The following is a 17,553-nucleotide window of genomic DNA, read 5'->3' as shown; positions in this document are numbered from 1 at the left end:
AAAAAATTACTACAGTATTGCAAAGTACGGATTTACAAAATCTAATCTTCTGTGTTCGAAGATTGTGCCCCGCTATTATCGGTTTTGTTATCTGAGGTACGGCTGGATGGAACTTCTTTGAACGATGAAACGTTACAAACCAATTTAAGACTTAAAAAAAGGCTGGAACGATGATAGGGTGAAATACCGTATTTATGGCGAAGAGGGATAGTTTCACTCCATGTGTAAAACATTGTACATACAAAGGAGAATTAATTTTTCCGCATGTTGCAAGTGGTAGCGGTTTTTAAGATTCATAATTAAGCTAGATCCGTTTTGTAAAAATTTGTTGAAAAAGTATTTTCAGAATCCCGTGCATTCCTTATGGAGAGATGAAGTTACAGCTCATCAAATGAGAGATTTCGACTTTTCTTGACGCTATAAAAAAAAAATTCAACGTGTTCTCTTTCCGTTCATGTAATTTTCTACGCCAACTAAAATTTGATATTCTGAAGATAAAAATTAGTGTAATGGTAAGTTTTAATCAATCAGCGCACAGCTCGACAGCTCGCTGCGAGGAGAGGTCGGTGGGGGAAGTGCGGTCTAGATTATTTCCAGAACATCGTGTCTGGTTTGATACTCAAACTGCTGTTCCTCGTGGCATTAGAACTAATAGAATTTCTAAATATGCTCTTAGTATTTTGTGGTATTGAACATTTTATATTTTTGTTAATTTTACGACAACTATTGAACGAAACGTTTTTATTTTTAGATGAATCCCAGCAGCTTAGTTGTGAAACGTTGTGGTGGATCGTGTTCCTCGAAGAAGTCCTGCATTCCCACAGACACTAAGATCTGGGTGCCGGTGAGAAACTTATTTCTGATATATTATGCTTATGGCGATGTTAAAATTGTGGTAGTTGCTACTGTAAGAACTGCATTTAATATGCGGCAGCTGGGGTGTAAGTGGTGACTTTCCACGCATAGTACACCTAATTGCCAATCTCACTTCCACGTAGTACACCCTGGACTGCATTGTGCATACCAACAAGGCTCTGGCGTCTAGATCTACCACCAGTACAATCCTGTGTATGGCTGTGTGTGTGTGTTGTCCTCATGTGTGCTACGTGCCCCTTTACAGCCTCAGCTTTCAACCCAAGTAAGAATGTTTTATTCCTCTGACATTACATTTATGTTATGTTAGTTATATTTTCGTTATGGTAACGGGCTGAACCCCGTATAATGTGAAGAGTACAAAACAGCCTATGTGCTGGGACACCCAAAATTTCAAGTTCAATCAATGAATCAATATGAGGCAACTTTCAGACCGAAGTAACAAGTGACGCTCGACGGGCGTCAACCGACAAGTGAGAAACCAGACGAGAAATTCCACATCATTTCCTTGCTTTGTGTTACAGGTTAAGCCACTGTATGCCTGGAAACACAATTACATTTGCGGCCACGTAAGAATCACGGAGCATGTTAACTGTAGTTGCAGATGCTCCCAAATGCCACGACACTGCACTGAGAAGCAGGTAAGCCATAGCAAGATTGTACCCTGTTTTCTTCTTTGCTTTCTTCTTTCCTAACGCCGGCCTTCGTGGTGGAGTAGCGAGCTACGGCGTCTGGGGTCCCGACCTGTGCATGGGTGTTCTTTGGGAACATGAGTGTTCCTTCATCAATTTCATCATCCATCTTCGCGATTAGCCAAAAATGGCAGAAAAGTGACAACGTCAGCTCCCTGTAAAATGTTCATTTACTTTGAAAACAATGCAACGAAAGAGAAAATAATTAAGTCGCCAAAAGTTATGTGATACAGTCAATCAGCGTTAGCCGAGACTATTGACCCAAGTGTGCAGTGCTAACTGAACGAGTCCACGGGCAAAATTTGGGTGGCTGCAGGTTCAATACGAAAATTGTCTTTGCTACGCCTCGAAAGGGTTTGTTACAAATTGCTACAAACATTACAAATCGTAAGGTCAAAAAATCGAGTAACAATAAACAACCCTTTAGTCTTTGGATTCCTCCACTCGACACTGGCAAGTCTTCCATGGTCTAACAGTAGAGCTCTTGCTGGTAGTTAATAGTTTGAAAACGATCAGCAGATGGCAGCACTATCAAGCCTTGCAATAGATTTGGTTGAGAAAGCTAATTATTTCCTGTGCACTTCAGCATAGGAAATGACAACCGTTGTTCGTTTCTTCTCGCCAATACGATTATCTTTCTGGCTTTCTTAAACCTGAAGGATCACTATGATAACAACATAAGTCTTCCACCTGCCACTATCTTGACTAAAATAATTCCATGAATTCACCATCCCAACAAATTTCCTTCAGGTCCATCTTAATATTCTCACTTCCTCTTCGTCCAGGCCTTCTCACTGGTCTCTTACCATCAGGTTTACCAATAAGATACATAAAAACTTTCCTATCCTCTCCCATGGCCTCTCGACTAAAGTCTGCCACGTGTATTCTGGCCAAGCCCCACGATGTGAGTGTTTAATACGTACCACCTATTTTTAGGTTACACCACGGTTTAATCTACAGTGTTGTGGGTTATTTATACAGACAAGACAGGGATCCTTCTAATGGAGACTGTTAAAGTATTATGTTAATTCTTTCCTTCGTCACATCTATACGATTATTGGGAACGTATGCACATATATTAGTATACGAATGAACAATTTTAAATAAACATTTAGATGAAGTTCAATTTTCTCATCCATAATTTATGCGTTACAACTACACATTCAATATTTATTTCACAATCATCTGTCATTTGTTCTATCCCACGATTTCCTTTAATTATGTGATCTTTCACAATGTACGAGACCACGATTGAGGCGTTCCTTCTTCAATCGCTGGTCTGGTAACTTCCCCCTTCTTACATTTGGACTGAAATGGCTCTCTTCTCCGCTGCCATGGCTTCCTTCTTGGTGGAATGGCTTCATTTTTGGCTCGAACTGGAATGACTTCCTTCTGGATTAAAACTGGAATGGCTTCCTTCTGGATTGGAACTGGAATGGCTTCCTTCTGGATTGGAACTGGAATGGCTTCCTTCTGGATTGGAACTGGAATAGTTTCCTTCTTGATTGCAACTGGAATGGCTTCCTTCTTGGCTGGAACTGGAATGGCTTCGTTCTTGGCTGGAACTGGAATGGCTTCCTTCTGGATTAGCACTGGAATGACTTCCTTCTTGGCTGGAACTGGAATGGCTTCCTTCTGGATTGGAACTGGAATAGCTTCCTTCTTGGCTGGAACTGGAATGGCTTCCTTCTGGATTGGAACTGGAATGGCTTCGTTCTTGGCTGGAACTGAAATGGCTTCCTCCTGGATTGGCACTGGAATGGCTTCGTTCTTGGCTGGAACTGGAATGGCTTCCTTCTGGATTGGAACTGGAATGGCTTCCTTCTTGGCTGGAACTGGAATGGCTTCCTTCTGGATTGGAACTGGAATGGCTTCCTTCTGGATTGGAACTGGAATGGCTTCCTTCTTGGCTGGAACTGGAATGGCTTCCTTCTGGATTGCAACTGGAATGGCTTCCTTCTTGGCTGGAACTGGAATGGCTTCCTTCTGGATTGGAACTGGAATGGCTTCCTTCTGGATTGCAACTGAAATGGCTTTCTTCTTGACTGGAACTGGAATGGCTTCCTTCTGGATCGCAACTGGAATGGCTTCCTTCTGGATTGGCACTGGAATGACTTTCTTCTTGGCTGGAACTGGAATGGCTTCCTTCTTGGCTGGAACTGGAATGGCTTCCTTCTGGATTGGAACTGGAATGGCTTCCTTCTGGATTGGAACTGGAATGGCTTGCTTCTTGGCTGAAACTGGAATGGTTTCGTTCTGGATTCAGACGGCTTCCTTCCGAGCTAGAAATCTTGTTTGTCCATTAGCTCGCGGGTCCCTCATATCACTAATTTGCGTGTCTTCGTATATGCTCTTCACTTTTTCGTGAAGTTCAAGAAACACTGGCGAAAAGTGTTTGAGGGATAACTTCCTTCCTCCTCATCCCTAACCGTCGACACTGGTGGCGATGGTGAGGATAATTAAATTTAGCCGGCTTTGTGACCGAGCAGTCGACTTTCTATTTCGCCACCAAAATCCACATACTCGAATCCTGGCTATGACGTGGATGTTCTTTGTCGACATCTCACAGTCAATTTTGTTTCATCATGTTAAAAATATCTAATTTTGGTGTGATCAGAACACTGATGATTCTTGCTTACACTTTGACCCTCTTTTCTTCCCCAACAACACACTACTTACGAAACTTCCATTACTACGCTGCACTAACATTGCTGCGAAGCACGATTATTATTCTCCAAAGATATAGACTAGACAGATATTTGAAAATATCAGATGATTTGGTGTCCTAAGTCCACTTTATGCACAGTAAGGATAATCGGGACTGGACCTACAGTTTAAAGTGGGATCCGAACCACTTGTGCCTCCACCGGGTATTGAACCCTGGACCCCTTGATTACAAGGCGAACACGGTACCGCTGCGCCATAGGGGAGTCCCCATAAAAAATATCAGAAGAATTTGGAATGTCCCTAACATTGGGGAAAATCGATCATTCGTGCGCTATCTAAATTTTTTACAAAAATGCAATGCTATATTTGCCATCCAAGATATCACTGTCACACCATGTATGCGTTGCTCCCATTCTGAACCTCATCCTTCCTGTACGACGCCCTACAGTACAGAGATATAATACGGACACAGTGTAGAACTGATGTCACATAATTTAGCTACAGCGTGATTCATGTTTGATAGAATTTCCGTAAAGTGTATCCAGGGAACTGACTTAGGAACACAATTGACTCAATTATTGATTTGTTTATGTACTTCGCTCTTCTACCACTCGCTATGAAGTTGATGACGGGACACTCCTAAAGAACACCCGTGTCCAGGTCTAGATTCGAACCTGGGACCCCTGGCGTTGTAACGCGATGCGATAACCACTCTGCCACGGCTCTGAGGAACACAACATGAAGCGAAATCACCTGTCCTTGCAATGTCCCTCTGAAAAAAAAAAATCGAGACAGAGAAAGAACATGTAGCAAAGTTAAGTCTGTGGATATTGACGAAAGCACATGTCCAGAAGTGCTAAAAGGAATCAGGAACTTATAACGTGGTTTCTCCATAAGCATTTGGGACTTCAAACTTCCCGTAATAACGACATAATTTGTTTCCTGTTCACAACAATCATTTGGTCATTGTAAAATAGCCTCTCCTTTTAGAATCACCATTATATTTGTTTAGAGGTGTCTAAGCAACGGAAAATTACAAAATGATTTTGATATTTAACATTCTCAATATCTGTTTCCTAATAGCGTATTTCGAAAATTTATTGGATGTGGACAGACTGATTTGCTTTCCGATTTGTGATTTTAGAATCGAATCTCTTAACAAGCTTGTCTAAAATAATCAGTAAGTTTGTAGTAGTATAATACTCCACTAAGTTCGTTTGTACACTTTATGCATTTTTAGTACTCTTATTTTTGAGTCAATTTTTGCTACGTCTCATTGCGACAATGAATAATGATGATGTAAAACTAATGGAAGAACACTAGCGAAGAACATCCATGCCTAAGAGAATACTCTAATACGCAAAGTTTTGTGGTAAGACCTAGGCCTCTCGGCCTGCGAGGTCACTGACAACCTAAGCTTTCTGTAATGATTTTCCTATTCTCATTTATTTCGAGACGTAAACTTGTAAGAAAACCATTACAATCTCATCGCGTTGCTCTTTGCATACGGATTCATAACTTGTGGATGCGAGTTGTTGGACGTAGTGTTTCAAAAAGTAAATAGATGGCAGCACCAGTTACATTTCTTGGAAATGCTTATGCTCGTATTTCAGGTGTACGATGCCAAGAACTGTATGTGCCTCTGCAAAGACCAGATGGAGAAGTTGAAATGTCAGAAGGATGGGAAGTTTTGGGACGAGAGGAGGTGCAAGTGCTCCTGTCTGGAGGAAGAGAGGGAGTGTTCCACAGGGCTTGAGTGGATCCCAAGTTTGTGCAGGTAAATTAGCTATGAGGATTCCTTTCCTCTTTAAACTCCAACTTATCGACTCCATAGAAACTTGTCCGCAATCAAACATTAGCCGGCGCCGGTGTCAGAGTTGTTAGCATATCGCGCTACGACGTCAGGGATCCCGGGTTCGAGTCCTGGCCTGGGCGTGGGTGTTTTCGAGTGTGTATTCATCATATCATCACTCATCACCAACTTCGCAAAAATCAATCAAACATTAGCAAAACATGGATTTTTTTAGTTGAATTCAAGGATAGAGTTATTCATTATATTCTTACTGGAATTGTCATGACATTTTAAAATAAGATTATTCATTACGTGAAGAAACCTAAGCGTGAATTTTATCTGTGTATGAATCGTTCTGACATAAAGGGTGTCTCAATTGTTTTCTGGGCAACTAAAACGAAATGAGATATTGCAATTGCTACATTAAGTCCACTTAATGCTCAGAAAGGCTAATCGGGACTCGACTTACAGTTTAAACTAGGTTCCGAACCATTTTGCCATGTGCCTTCACCAGATATCGAACCCAGAACCCCTTGATTACAAGGCGACGACGCATATTAAGGAGCGATTCACCGAATTTCTGTACTTTTGATTTCAAGTAAGAATTGAGTATTTCACATGGTGATGTCGAAATTCTTGAAAAATCATGTCAAGGCGCATTTTGTTGCTTGGGTTGTAGAGACAGAGAAAGTACACGGTCCTCCAAAACTTTTTGCGCGTGGTTCAAAAGAAATGTCATGACGTAGGGTTCGTTTGTGATGTGTTCTGTTAATCGCTTTCCAACAAATTGTATTGTCATTCAGTATAATGTGCCACTAACAAATTAAGATGAAACATCAATAATTTCAAGACTTAGCTTTTCATACGAGGCACTTACAATCCAAGTGATGTAAGCTCAAATTTTAAATTACTTCCAAATACGTTTTGAACGTGTTCATTTCAAAAACGTTGCTTCAGAGGATTAGTAAAATAAGTCCATGGTTGTACTGTTTGTTTCTAGATGCCAAAATTTTCCAGCAACATTTACAAATTTACTGTTGTTTCCAGTTTGTAAAACCAATTGTCTCGAAAACAGTTTTTTTATGACTTACACCAATTGTATTATGACGGTTTCATGTTTAAAGACCTGTATTATGATATATCGTTGCACTATTTTCAGATATAATGGATCGTTTTGGGGCACTGTATCTAATACCTTGCCCTTCTTCTTCTTGTTTCATATCCAACGTTAAATGTTCGACTTGCAGTCTTTATATATATTGAAGATACATGAATACAATCTGTGTACGTAGCAAAAATAGCAATAAAAAAGGTAAAGTGTTCCCCTGTGCATAGCACCACGCCATGAAGGCGTATAGGGGGTGTGGGTGTAACGCCCCACACTTTCTTGATCCGGTCATGAGTGGGGGTGATGTGATCAGCATCACGCCCCTGACCGCCTTTACCCCCCAGGGTTTCCCCCCAGGTACCCATGTTATTCGACGCTGGGTGGGCGCCGGGGCCGCTTCCATCGTTAGAATAGTTCCCGGATTTGAACCGGCCGGGGATCGAACCCGGGACCTTGAACATGGTAGTCAGACGCGTTACCGACTGAGCCACCGCGGCCACTAGCAAAAATAGCAATGCTGATATCTTCCATCCTTATCGAATCATTATCAGTACAAGTATAATTTTTACAAAACTAGCAGCGAGATTTTCAGTTATTGTTTTATCTGACGGCTTTGGTAATATAATTAAGCCTTGTTTCCATATTAAAAACACTAAAGTTGCTGGCCAAGGCAGTTTATTAAGAACTAGATGATTACCAGGAGTTACCAGGGTATTTATTTATCCCAATCTTCTATTAGACAGAAAGATTATGAATTCTAACTATAGTGTAAAATGAACGTGGAGTTGAACGGCATTGGAAGTGTCACTATTCATCTTAGCGACCCCGAAAACTATGGATTCCTCACAAATATCGGTCGTTTTCGATTATTTTTACATGTGACCCTTTCACACTCCCACCCCTAGGGGTGCTAGGCTTCTGTTACCCCTACAGTATTTCTTTCCAGATTGTTAGTCGTATGTATACCAAGTTTGGTTGAAATCGCACCAGGCGTTCGAGAGTTATGCCGGAACAAAAAAACTTATATACGTACATACATATTTATATAGATTAAAATCACTTTACACGTGAAGTTTCTACCCTCTATCAGGGTGTTCCTAAATTATTTTAGTATAGTTCTTCGTCTGTGAAAAACCCTGATAGAGGGTAGAAACGTTACATGTAAAGTGCTTTTAACCTATATGTATAAAAAGTGATATATGTGTGTGGGTGTGTGTGTTTGTTCCGACATAACTCTCGAACGCCTGGAGCAATTTCAACCAAACTTGGTACACCTTTACACCTTTTCGACAAACATGCTCTACTCAAGAAAAAACGCGTCACGCGGCCTGCTTCCCCCTGGATGACCGACAGCATTCTCGCACTTATGGCGAAGCGCGATTCGGCTCACCGCAGGTTTAAATCTGACAAGCGCCTCAAATCTCCAAATACTTTAAACAGTTTTAATAACTACCGCGTGTTGAGAAATCGATGTAATCAGGCCGTGCGCAACGCAAAGAGAAGGCTCTCTTACGAATTATTAAATATGCAAGGCAACCCCCGAATGTTGTGGAATAACTTAAGAAATCTAGGGCTAGGAGAGAAACGTAACGCAGATCCTACTCGTGTTTCGTCCCTTGATGAATTAAATACACATTTCTCTCTCTCTAATTCAATGAATAACGATGCTAACAATGTTACTATTAGAGCTATAGCAAACCACAAAACAGAAATGATAGAGTTCAATTTTAACCCAGTCTATGAGTTCCAAGTTGCAACTGCAATCGGTCGAATCAAATCTGGTTCTGAAGGAGCCGACAACCTCCCATTGCGACTAATAAAGCTGATTTTACCTCATGTATTGCCATACATCACTGACATTTTTAATCTTTCTCTGCGCTCTGGTATTTTTCCAGATAAGTGGAAAATAGCACACGTTCTTCCTCTCGCCAAGACTGACCCCGCCACTTCCATTGACAATTTTCGACCTATCAGTATTCTTCCCGCGCTATCGAAAGCATTAGAATACATTGCTCACGACCAAATCAGCCGACATACAAATGAAGTTCTGGCTCCGTTTCAGTCGGGATTTAGACCTAATCACAGCACTAGCACCGCCATGACTCACATAACCGACAACGTCAGACAAGCTATGGACTGCAGACAGGCGACAGTTTTAGTTTTATTGGACTACACGAAAGCTTTCCAGTCACTCGACCATGATATTCTCATTTCCAAGCTAAAATCATTTTTTAATTTCACCACCTCTGCAACCGACTGGGTCAAATCCTACTTAACTGGACGTAAACAAAGGGTGGTTTATGATGACAAGTGCTCGGCGCTATCTGAGATTACTTGTGGCGTTCCGCAAGGAAGCGTACTCGGCCCTTTATTATTTTCTTTATACATTAATGACCTACCAAATATCTTGAAACACTGCCGTTATCACCTGTATGCCGATGACCTCCAGTTGTACTATTCTGCACCCCCAGTAATGTTAAACGATGGTATTTCCAAGGTTAATGAAGATATAGAGAGGATTGTTAACTGGTCGCTAGACAATGGCATGTATATTAACCCTAATAAAACACAAGCAATTTTGATTGCTTCCGATAAACTGAAACGTTACGTAGATCTTAACATTCAGCCTTCCATTCTTGTAGATTCGACTCACATTCCATTTAACCAAACTGTTAAAGATCTGGGAATTGTATTAGACGGAAATTTATCATGGTCATTATGCATGCTTTAAATTAGATTACGAAAAGCGGTATTCTATTTCGTGGGCTCGTAGCGTGGGAAAAGGACCTTAGCAGTCCAAAACGTACTTTTAAAACGTTGTTCGTCTGCATCTCCTGTATGCGTCGGTGATGTACGTCAACGCCTTGTGCGTGGGTGCGATTTGAACATGTGTATTGTATTCCTTGTACAGGGTGGCGCGGAGCCGACTGACACATTTGGTATGCTCATAGATGATGAAAGAAAGGAAGGACAATAAGGAAAACCGTATGTAATGAAATTTTATTACTAACAACTTACAAGTTCATTTTTTGAAAATTACATTAGACAGGTGGCCTTTGGCATCAATGCATTGTTGCAGACGTCTCTGGAAGTTATCTCCGTAGTTTCTCATCCATAGCCGTTACTTCCTCAACAATGGCTTCTTTCAGTTGTTGAAGAGTCGTGATATGCCTTCTGAACACACGGTCTTTCAAGAATCACCAGAGACTGCTGGCGTGCCGAGCAATGTGGACTACGTTCAAATGCTTCCCTCACTCCCTGCAAGTTCTCGGGCGTACGCACTGTTGTTGGCACTCCATGTTTCACATCCAATACACTGCCAGTTTCTTCAAATTTCTTCACCAAAACCAATATGATATTCCGAGACTGTACGTTACCATGTTGGCTAACAATGAATTGTTTTCTGAACAATCGTTGCACTTTAACCACTGACGTCGTTTAGTAATAACTAAGAACACAGAAAACGCGATGTTCAACGCTCCAACGGTTCAGTATGACTGTTGCTGTCTTCATATGAAATGGCATCATATCCTCTTCTGATTTCCCCCGCAATCCACTTCAAACTTTCGCGCATGCGTAATATATTCAACTTTGAAATGTGTCAGTCGGCTCCGCGCCACCCTGTATTACTCCCTTCATTCAATTCGGCAATAGTTGACTACCGATTTCCCAGTTACATCGTTACATAGAACTTGAACCCACCCACTCCAAATCATTTGGGAGGATGACCCCACCTAAGTGTTGGCGTTACCACCACAGCAACTATACTCTATCCCAGGAATATATGGAGCAAGACCGCGCATAGCGGCAGAGAAAGGGGGAAATCGAGTGAGCAGAGCGAAGCAGTACACTCTTTTGCAAGGGTTGGTAAGTGCAGAAGAGTATACTTTACTAAACAAAACATTTATTAGATTATTTCGTTTTCTCTTTCCAGATGTGCTGCTGTGATGATAATGGATGAAAGCTTGTACAATAACTTCTAGAGACGAGTCTCATCACAGTGTATTAGAAAGGGAATCAACTTTGTTCAAATATATTTATCGTGTTTGCATTATTACCAGTCCGTTGTGGTTAATATGTACGTACCAGATGAGAGTTCCAAGGCGAAGGTTCCTTTTAGTTGAGCAAGGCCCCTCTCTCTTCCGATGTGAAGAAACGGGTGGTAATAGGCTTATACCAACCAAGTTAAACCACATTTAACTACCAGCTCAAAATTTACAGCGTCAAATTTCATCACTAATTATTTTGTCAATATTAATTACAGATTGTTACATATAAAGTATTATTTAATGTTGGTATTATTATGATTATTCATACGACTCCCTTACAATTTACGATAATTTATTATTTTTAACAATACACACAATGGGTAATGGATGGGACAATACTTAATTCATGAATTTATTGCAAAATATATAATGACGAATGTATAGATGTTTCATTTTAGCGAAATACCCTCTGATATCCTTCCATATTTTTACACCTTAATTTATAATAGAGTCTGTCCTCACTCGGACATTCATCAACGCACATCCCAAACCCCTAGACATGGAGACTTTAAAGTTTAGTCTTGGGCATCTTACTATACCAGTGGGGAAATAAGCGGCTTTATTTTTCAGGACATCATTTCTCAACACACTTGAGGTAAGGACTATTTGTTTTCGAAAAAACGTTGTTAGCTTAAGGAGACAAGGACCTCAATTTGTTCGCAGCTCACGGAACATCAAATCATCTGTAATCATCAATATAATACTAATAATAATAATCATAGTTTATTGTTACTTCGTTCTGAGCACAGAAATACACAGATAAAACACCACGTTCAATATTTCTATAATTATTTCACAGCAAATAATTGTTTCAATTATTTATACCAGGTTTTATCACTTAATTGCCACGGACACAGTTTACCGACATCAGGTAAATGTGTCTAGTCCCATATTTAGGAACCTCGTAAGCAATTGATCTAAAATAATAGTTGCTGTCAATCTTGGATGAAAATAATTTCTTTACAAGGAATTTTTGGTCATTACTTAGCCGGCTCCCCTGGCGGAGTGGTTAGCACATCGCGCTACGACGCCTGGGTTCCCGGGTTCTACCCCCGGCCTGTTCGTGGATGTTTGTGTGTGTCCATTCATCAATTTTCATCATGTCGTCACTCATCCCTATCTTCGCAAATTAGCCAAAAGTGGCACAAAAAGCGAAGTAAAATAAGTAAAATAAAGCAAATCAATCATTTTTTATTCCATCTTTAATACAGTGTTTGTAAGTTAAGATATTCCAAATAGCTACTCCTCATATGTACATTTTACATAACAGCTTTTACTCTTCATACACAGTAATCTGACAATTTCTGAATTGATTATATTTTCTTTTATGAAGCATTAAGCTGCTATGTTCCAAAATTCACAACTACATTCAAGTATTGGCTGTACAACTGTAGCAAAAAGACCTCAGAGTTTCCAATATTTTTTTTTTAAATGTTTACTTAAAAAATATAAGGGATAGTAATTGTTCAGCTTCTTTTGAAGTTTATTTTATATGTTTATTAAATAATAAGGATAAATCAGTAATGATTTCTAGATATTTATAACTGGAACCCCGTAGCACCTTTTGACATTTAATAATGTAGTTGGAAACAACAAAGTGTGTTTTTCTTGCATATCTCAACACTTTGGATTTATTAATATTAATTTGCATTTCTATGTTTTCACACCATAGTACTACACACCGAAGATGATTTTGGGACTTGAAAACGTCTGAGTAATTTGTATTACCCAGAAGACCTTTGACTAATCGGCAAATGGACGGCCATTGGAGTCATTAACACTGTACGTGACATGATTAATAAAAATTGCAAATAAAATTGCTCCTACAGAAGATATGCGTGTTACTCTACTGTGTACCAAATATTTACTCTAATAGTTCGATTCAGTAAGTAATTTTGAAACCATTTAAAAAAATCTGGGTGATTTTCCAAGAATATCCAGTTTATGAAATAGTAAATTATGTTTCAGTTAGTCAAAAGCTTTGGACAAGTGTATAATTATAGCATTTGTTTGCGATTTCTTAATTAGAGATGTTCTTATTGAATCAACAAAAGCTAACATTTTATTAACCGTAGATCTACCTTTTACGAATCTCCGTGCTGATTAACATTAATATATGCAATTAAACGTTCAAACACTACCTATTGCATTTGATATGGTTAGCATAAAAACTAATATAATAATACAATAGTAATAAGCGTATAATCTCAATAGCTTATAATATCAACATATAATTAATGTTAAGGACTGACTTCCTCGTGAAATGCAATTATGCTACGCCGACCTCCAACAGAGCACAGGATTCCGGTGTTCGAATCCTGCTCTGAGCATGAGTTATCTTTGTGAGTGCCACTTCAAAACTTTCGTCTATACCAAAAGTGGCAGAAACGCAAAGTAAAATAAACCAAAGCAATCAGACGAGAACTCTACATACCACTGTCGCCATCTATTCAGGAGAAAGCTGAAATATAGCACAGTAGCGATCCCTAGCGAGGCATCCAAGAACTTCATGCTTGCCCAACTTTTGCAGTGGTATATCAAAGGGAACAGATAGCACAAATGGGTAGAATATAACAAGCACTCAACAATGGAGAGATAATACAATTTCAATGTTCGAACGATCCCTCAGGATTGTTGCAACTGTCCCTCTTTCGGAAAATAAAATTGAAAGGTGTCAGAACAGATTTAATTTTACGAGAGATTCTTAAAAAAAAAAAACGTTCAACATGTAACTCTGTACGTAACCAGTGGCGGCGATTAGGTTCTAAAACTAGGGGCCTAAGGTGCAAGAAGTGGAGGGGGCAAGGACATAAGGTTTAGCATAGTGCGGGGGCAAAAGTGTCAAAAATTGGGGGGCAACTGTCCACCTCGAACCCTAATAGCCGCTATTGTACGTACCAATTCACTATATACTCTATCCAATAACAGTTTTTATGTATTTTTATGCACTATTATTTCATTATGTAGTCACGATAACACTTGAAAGTCTTTTATAGTTTAATAGTTCACTAAATAAATATTGCAACAATACGCTAAATAGTTTCAACAGAGTACTTTATACATTCACTGTAACAGTTAGAGGAGAAGGTCTAAATATGGGCTAAGGTTCAAATATGGTTTTTGGAGTTATCAGCACTCCAGGGTGCTGAAGCCTGGCTGAGGCTATTGGAACAGGTTATCCGTCAAGGACAAAGGCTGCGGCGCCAATTCGAAAAGAAAGTGCTGCTTAGTTTCGGCCTTGGACGCTGTTACAGAATTGCGACCTCCGAAAACTTTTTGCAGGTATGTTTTAACTCAACGTTTTCTGAATTCTCATCTGCTTTGTATGTTATGATATTAGCAGTACATAGCCTACATCATAGGTGGGCTTTTATAATGCCATGAGATGTTTGTGAAATATGTACTACAGAGAGCAAAAATAAATTGAAGAAGAAAAAGTAGCGTGATGGTCTAAATATGGGCTATGACATCATGTCTAATGTTGAGATCACATTTTTAACAAATATTCTGATGTTTTTCTTAATTTCGATTTTTCCCATTCCGCGTGATTTACAAAACAACAGATTATTCATAAATAAGAATTTTATAATGTTTTAGCGATAAATGACTGTTTTTTAAAATTTAATTGTTTTTTTTTATATTTCCACTAGTGGCCCATATTTAGACCACAATTTTGAAATACAAAATGGAGACCTTCTATACTTTAGCATGCTATTACATTTAAGTATATATTTCATAGATATGCATTTTAAAGGCAGGTGCTTGATATATGAATTTTTTCCTCCGAAAATGACAACATAAAAAGGGAGGTTTATATTTAGACCTTTTCCTCTACTCGTCGGCATTAACCGTTCAGATCTTAATTTTATATTTCTTCTAGAATTTCTCTGTAGTATATGCAAATTAGGATAGGAGACGGAAAGAAAAATTGGAAACTTAATTTTTGTTTTATTACTTTCCTTGGGGCACCCTGTACCTCTAGAGAAAAATTACCGAAAAGATGTAGAACATACATACATTTTGAAATATGTCCGCCATTTTGAAAATTTCGAAAAATTGCGTTTTGGCAATACTATACAAAATAAAGTACATGTGATTTAAATTTTGAAACATTATTTGTATAACTTTGATCCTAATACTTGACGGTATCGAGTATTTTGATACTATATTCTTGGAACGGCAACACATTGACTCTGAACGATTTTGAAGTCAGCTGAATGAAGAAATAGGTTGAAATTTCTATGTGGCACGATTTTCTATCAATACACGGTTATTAGAAGAATTTGCGCAGCCCATCGTTGCGCACGCGTTCTTTGCGCATGTTCCGCCTTGTCCGCTCGCCGCTCGTCTGAATTGCAGTCTCAACGCCTCCCAGCGTATAGCTCTGATGGTGCTGTCTTTGCGATTCCTGTTCATGGGTGTTGTCTTGTGGAGAAATTCAATGTATGCATGTCTCCCCTTAAGTCCTGGGTTCCATCAAGTGGACTTCAAACAAAAATTCATTCATTCATTAAGTCCTGCCTTATGGGTTTCCAAGCATGGTGGGTGTGACATTACGTGAATACATATTCTTTGTATTTCCAAAATTACAGTGGTGCAAAATGTGCGATTTTGACAACTTTTTTCTTCATCTTGTTAACTTTAAATTTAAATATTTCTACAATCATGGTACCTAGAGAAGTTCTTCAGACGGCGTTGGTTTTTTCATTTGCCTGTATCGATCGTTCTTCATTCACACAGTTCTGTATGGTATTGCGAATTTCACAGTATTCCGAGCCAAACATGCGTCATTCTCGTCTACCAATGAGGCTAGAACCAGTGTACAACCTGAACGTTGCATGCTACGTTGAAAATTCAAAACCTTTAGAATGAAAGTCACCTATTCCCAACAACTTTCACTCTTTCTATTTTTCGCCATGTGAACTAATAACGGAGTTGCCTATTGGACCGGAATTTTCAATCACTCTGTATCCTAATAACTGAGAATATAAATATCAGCTTCATGTACGTTCTTTAAAAAAAAAACTATTGTGTTTATATTTATTTCTTGTCTGTGTTATACTTTTACTTTCGAATTATGGTAATTTGTGTAACGAACCTACTATAATCTGAATAAATTTAACATAACTTCTCATTCCATTTAGATTCAAATTTATTTTCTTACAGTTATTTCGTAATAGTGCATGTATAACATAAGAGTGGAGTCCTCAAAATTGGATCGGCCTGCAAACCGAATCGCCCTAAGGTTTACTGTCTCCAGCGCTGAACATATGGCGTGGTGATGTATTCTACTATTCTCACTGAGTGACCCCATGCCTTGTGCAAACAGTAGCGGACGAGAACAGTGTTTATTCTGTATTCATAGTGACAAAGCAATTCGAAACATACCGTTGGCGTGAGCCATTGTGTGTCTTGACTGCTGTGAAATATTTATTCAGTACTTGGTTAAGCTCATGAGGTAAGCATTGTTGTAATAGGTGTTAATGTTTGTGTGTTATAAATATGAGGAATACTACACAAATACGATGTCATTGACTTTTTCATGGTTATTGTTGCTGTTGCTCGTGTAGGCGGTACTTTGCAGTTCGTATACTAAACCTTTAAATCGGATCACAACAAAATAGCACGATATGTAAACAGGATGTATGATTAGATATTAGGAAACAGGAAAACACGGATATATAAAACACACACACACACACACACACACACACACACATATATATATATATATAGACATCGTACCCTCACCAAAAAAGCACCAACACCAGCACGAAAGATAAAACGACAAGAGAAGAAAGACGCCCATGTCACATCGCCCAATAATGTGATAGAATTACGAAACCTTGCAGCAGCATCCAAAAGTCTAGAAGTTCTCCTCAAATCTAAGCGGCGACAGAACATCACATTATAGAAAAAGAGAGACGGCATTTCTTCAAATGATAGCTCCACCAGTTCTGATGACGAATCGTTGGGGGAAAGTCAAGGTAACGACAAGTGTGGATTTTGTGAGCGGATAACTCAGATTTAAATTTCAGTTTTATCAGAAATTGATACTTCTTGAATGCGATGCTCAGTGTGAGTAGTAGGATAAAGCCGCTTCTGGAACATCAAGTGAGCCGCAGTGTTGCCAGCCCACACCAAGAAAATTTCACCATGTGATATTTTACAGGCGAAGCTAACCTAGAAATAGGAGTTGGCAACACTGACTAGTTGCTTCTCAACGTCTTGGAAAACGTCTTAAGACAAATATCTTAATCTTTAAGAAAGTCGACTTCTGGTATGTCAAGATGTTACTTCCGGCCTGTCAAGAAAATTTTCTTAAGACGTTTTCCCAAGATATTGATTTTCTTGGCTCCTAATTGAGCTAGG

General features: G+C 39.2%; 1 protein-coding gene across 2 annotated transcripts in view; it reads left to right on the top strand.

Moving 5' to 3' along the window:
* Nucleotides 1–11,495, top strand: part of LOC145979559 (uncharacterized) — a 35,478-nt gene extending 23,983 nt beyond the window's left edge. Inside the window, exons 4-7 of one of the 2 annotated variants that reach the window (XM_083112532.1) lie at nt 752–844; nt 1,398–1,514; nt 5,846–6,009; nt 11,067–11,495. In XM_083112532.1, the coding sequence (XP_082968658.1) occupies nt 752–844; nt 1,398–1,514; nt 5,846–6,009; nt 11,067–11,115 (423 nt within the window). In that variant the 3' untranslated portion in view covers nt 11,116–11,495. The remainder of the gene's footprint in view (nt 1–751; nt 845–1,397; nt 1,515–5,845; nt 6,010–11,066) is intronic. The other variant, XM_083112533.1, reaches the window with a different exon arrangement.
* Nucleotides 11,496–17,553: the final 6,058 nt, after the last annotated feature.

The sequence above is a fragment of the Lepisma saccharinum genome, chromosome 26 (genome assembly GCF_977018435.1).
Source record: "Lepisma saccharinum chromosome 26, izLepSacc3.1, whole genome shotgun sequence".
Classification (NCBI taxonomy): domain Eukaryota; kingdom Metazoa; phylum Arthropoda; class Insecta; order Zygentoma; family Lepismatidae; genus Lepisma; species Lepisma saccharinum.
The sequence above is the reverse complement of the archived record's forward strand: the minus strand, read 5'-3'. Positions and strand labels throughout refer to the sequence as shown.